The sequence below is a fragment of the Leuresthes tenuis genome, unplaced genomic scaffold, assembly GCF_036924035.1.
Source record: "Leuresthes tenuis unplaced genomic scaffold, fLeuTen1.0.hap1 SCAF_5, whole genome shotgun sequence".
Lineage (NCBI taxonomy): Eukaryota > Metazoa > Chordata > Actinopteri > Atheriniformes > Atherinopsidae > Leuresthes > Leuresthes tenuis.
This window is the reverse complement of record NW_027325359.1, coordinates 588,404-592,500: the sequence shown is the minus strand read 5'-3', so window position 1 is coordinate 592,500 and position 4,097 is coordinate 588,404. Positions and strand designations below refer to the sequence as shown.

General features: G+C 42.0%; 1 protein-coding gene across 1 annotated transcript in view; it reads left to right on the top strand.

Annotated features, from left to right (window-relative positions):
• Positions 1–3,824, top strand: part of e2f4 (E2F transcription factor 4) — a 14,496-nt gene extending 10,672 nt beyond the window's left edge. The window contains exons 10-11 of the mRNA XM_072385382.1: positions 1,124–1,168; positions 1,255–3,824. Of these exons, the coding sequence (XP_072241483.1) occupies positions 1,124–1,168; positions 1,255–1,370 (161 nt within the window). The 3' untranslated portion in view covers positions 1,371–3,824. The remainder of the gene's footprint in view (positions 1–1,123; positions 1,169–1,254) is intronic.
• Positions 3,825–4,097: the final 273 nt, after the last annotated feature.

Here is a 4,097-nt window from a genome sequence, read left to right as displayed (position 1 = left end):
CTTTTAGGGGCCTGATAACTGAAGGCTCTGCCTCCCGTTCTGCTTTTAGGGGCCTGATAACTGAAGGCTCTGCCTCCCATTTTGCTTTTAGGGGCCTGATAACTGAAGGCTCTGCCTCCCATTCTGCTTTTAGGGGCCTGATAACTGAAGGCTCTGCCTCCCGTTCTGCTTTTAGGGGCCTGATAACTGAAGGCTCTGCCTCCCATTCTGCTTTTAGGGGCCTGATAACTGAAGGCTCTGCCTCCCATTCTGCTTTTAGGGGCCTGATAACTGAAGGCTCTGCCTCCCATTCTGCTTTTAGGGGCCTGATAACTGAAGGCTCTGCCTCCCATTCTGCTTTTAGGGGCCTGATAACTGAAGGCTCTGCCTCCCATTCTGCTTTTAGGGGCCTGATAACTGAAGGCTCTGCCTCCCATTCTGCTTTTAGGGGCCTGATAACTGAAGGCTCTGCCTCCCATTCTGCTTTTAGGGGCCTGATAACTGAAGGCTCTGCCTCCCATTCTGCTTTTAGGGGCCTGATAACTGAAGGCTCTGCCTCCCATTCTGCTTTTAGGGGCCTGATAACTGAAGGCTCTGCCTCCCATTCTGCTTTTAGGGGCCTGATAACTGAAGGCTCTGCCTCCCATTCTGCTTTTAGGGGCCTGATAACTGAAGGCTCTGCCTCCCATTCTGCTTTTAGGGGCCTGATAACTGAAGGCTCTGCCTCCCATTCTGCTTTTAGGGGCCTGATAACTGAAGGCTCTGCCTCCCATTCTGCTTTTAGGGGCCTGATAACTGAAGGCTCTGCCTCCCATTCTGCTTTTAGGGGCCTGATAACTGAAGGCTCTGCCTCCCGTTCTGCTTTTAGGGGCCTGATAACTGAAGGCTCTGCCTCCCATTCTGCTTTTAGGGGCCTGATAACTGAAGGCTCTGCCTCCCATTCTGCTTTTAGGGGCCTGATAACTGAAGGCTCTGCCTCCCATTCTGCTTTTAGGGGCCTGATAACTGAAGGCTCTGCCTCCCATTCTGCTTTTAGGGGCCTGATAACTGAAGGCTCTGCCTCCCGTAGATATTAACTGTTCTGTATCCCACCTGTTGAAGTTCTCCCTTTTAAAAACTGCTCTTCATTTCATTCCTCTGACAGAGATCATGAGCGGAGACCTGTTGGAGGACCTGATGTCATCAGAAGGTGAATTTAGCTCTTTATGAACACCAAACACACCTTAGATGACTTCCTGCATAACTCCTCTGCTCTTTCTCTCTGTTCCCCCCCAGTTTTCTCGCCTCTCCTTCGCCTCTCCCCTCCGCCCAGCGACCACGACTACATCTACAACCTGGATGAGACAGAAGGCCTTTGTGACCTCTTTGACGTTCCCATTCTCAACCTCTGACCCCAGAGATCGATGAAAACCGTTCATCTGCCCCTCGTTTTCTCCAGTTTCTCCCCGTGGCTGAGGGTGAAGGTGAGAGGAGGGGAGGCAGGGAGCCTCTGCCTGTCCACTCCAGCTCAGAAATACCGACGAGAACAAAGAAAAACACATTTACTTACTGCTTTTCCAAGGAAAAAGAGTCAAAATTCTATTTTTGGATTCCTGTGTATGAAGCTTTATGTCCGTGCAGCAGCCTGTGGGCGAATGTGTGCTTTTGTACGGATTTATCGGTTCTTTCTCTCCGGGGAAGTTTTAAAAAAGAAAGAAACCCTTTTCTGGATCAGGTCAGGAGTCGCAGCAGCCTGGCTTCGTGCACAGCTGGGTAAACATGCACTGTCTTTATGTACATAGAGATTATATATTTTCTATTACCAGCACACGGGACTATTGTTTGTCAGCAACTGGCTCTAATAATCATGCCTTTTTTTGTTCTTTTTCTCCCTTTTTAAAGCAGGATTTTTGTACAATTTCAGAAAGAAGTCCCCTGATTTTTAGCCAAATATTTTAGTCTTTAATAAAGATTAACTTTAAGCTAAACTATTGAAGCCAATTTACTTTAATGCAAAGGAAAAAACACAAAAAATAGAGAAATTTGGGGGGAAAATTCGACCTGACAGCAACTGGCTCTAATAATCATGCCTTTTTTTGTTCTTTTTCTCCCTTTTTAAAGCAGGATTTTTGTACAATTTCAGAAATAAGTCCCCTGATTTTTAGCCAAATGTTTTAGTCTTTAATAAAGATTAACTTTAAGCTAAGCTATTGAAGCCAATTTACTTTAATGCAAAGGAAAAAACACCAAAAATAGAGAAATTTGGGGGGAAAATTCGACCTGACAGCAACTGGCTCTAATAATCATGCCTTTTTTGTTCTTTTTCTCCCTTTTTAAAGCAGGATTTTTGTACAATTTCAGAAATAAGTCCCCTGATTTTTAGCCAAATGTTTTAGTCTTTAATAAAGATTAACTTTAAGCTAAACTATTGAAGCCAATTTACTTTAATGCAAAGGAAAAAACACCAAAAATAGAGAAATTTGGGGGGGAAATTCGACCTGACAGCAACTGGCTCTAATAATCATGCCTTTTTTGTTCTTTTTCTCCCTTTTTAAAGCAGGATTTTTGTACAATTTCAGAAAGAAGTCCCTTGATTTTTAGCCAAATGTTTTAGTCTTTAATAAAGATGAACTTTAAGCTAAACTATTGAAGCCAATTTACTTTAATGCAAAGGAAAAAACACAAAAAATAGAGAAATTTGGGGGGAAAATTCGACCTGACAGCAACTGGCTCTAATAATCATGCCTTTTTTTGTTCTTTTTCTCCCTTTTTAAAGCAGGATTTTTGTACAATTTCAGAAATAAGTCCCCTGATTTTTAGCCAAATATTTTAGTCTTTAATAAAGATTAACTTTAAGCTAAGCTATTGAAGCCAATTTACTTTAATGCAAAGGAAAAAACACAAAAAATAGAGAAATTTGGGGGGAAAATTCGACCTGACAGCAACTGGCTCTAATAATCATGCCTTTTTTGTTCTTTTTCTCCCTTTTTAAAGCAGGATTTTTGTACAATTTCAGAAAGAAGTCCCCTGATTTTTAGCCAAATGTTTTAGTCTTTAATAAAGATTAACTTTAAGCTAAACTATTGAAGCCAATTTACTTTAATGCAAAGGAAAAAACACCAAAAATAGAGCGGTTTTAGAATTTTGTCACCTGTAAACCTGACATTCTGGCTGTTTAGAGGACTGATTAAACCCTAAAATATCATTTTTTCTACCCTCCAACGATCCACAGAGTTGGATTAAATCTATAAAATGAACTCAGACCTTTGGGCTAAGTTTTTATGTCCAGGAACACATAATCTGCAGCACAATGTCAGGAAATGTGCTCCCGTTTGGCTCGGTTCTGTGTGTGATCCTGATTTGGTCTTCGAAGGCTCTCTTTGTTCGTGGAAATGCTGTTTGTGGCTCCAAATGAACATTTTCAGCTCTGCAGACTGAGCTGTTACTGGTTTCTGTATCTTTTCCCTCATATTCTGTCCTGTTTTGCCTTGGATGACGTGTATGTATGTAAAGTATGTACTGTGGAAATCACTCTACTGCTTGTATAGGATAGCATTTATTTTTTTATACCAGCTAGATATATTATTACAGGATTGTTGCTACTAATTAGGGGCTACACTTCAAAGTTAAAGGAATTTCTTGATGAAAACCTGCTTTGCCGGAGCGTTCTGGCTCGTTGTTGCACTTTTTTACACCTCGGTGGACGGACTGGTGGCTGTTCATCTTCTCCAGCCTCCGGTGTTTCGAGCAGCCATGAAGCTCTGGCCGTCTGTGCTGGGCCAGACTAAAGCATCCAGACTGTTTTAACAGAGTTGCTCAGCTGTAGTTGTGTCAATTTAAACAAAATTAAACACTTTGGTATCTTTTGTGTGCTTGGTTTCTTATTAAAGCAGGATTTTATCTCACATGTCAAAGCTGTCGCAGTAATCTTGGTCACTGAATGTTTCCTGTAGGGTTTTGTTGTCCATAAACTGCCCCATATGCATCAGAATAAGCTGTTATCTCTTCCTTTTATGCCATCTTGCTATTAGAAAGGCGGAAAAATAGCCAAACAGGAATATATCTGCACAGAGCAGAAAGTACGCTGGTATCTTCTTTCCAGCCTATAAATGTAACGCTGATAAGAGCCGTGCTGCTGG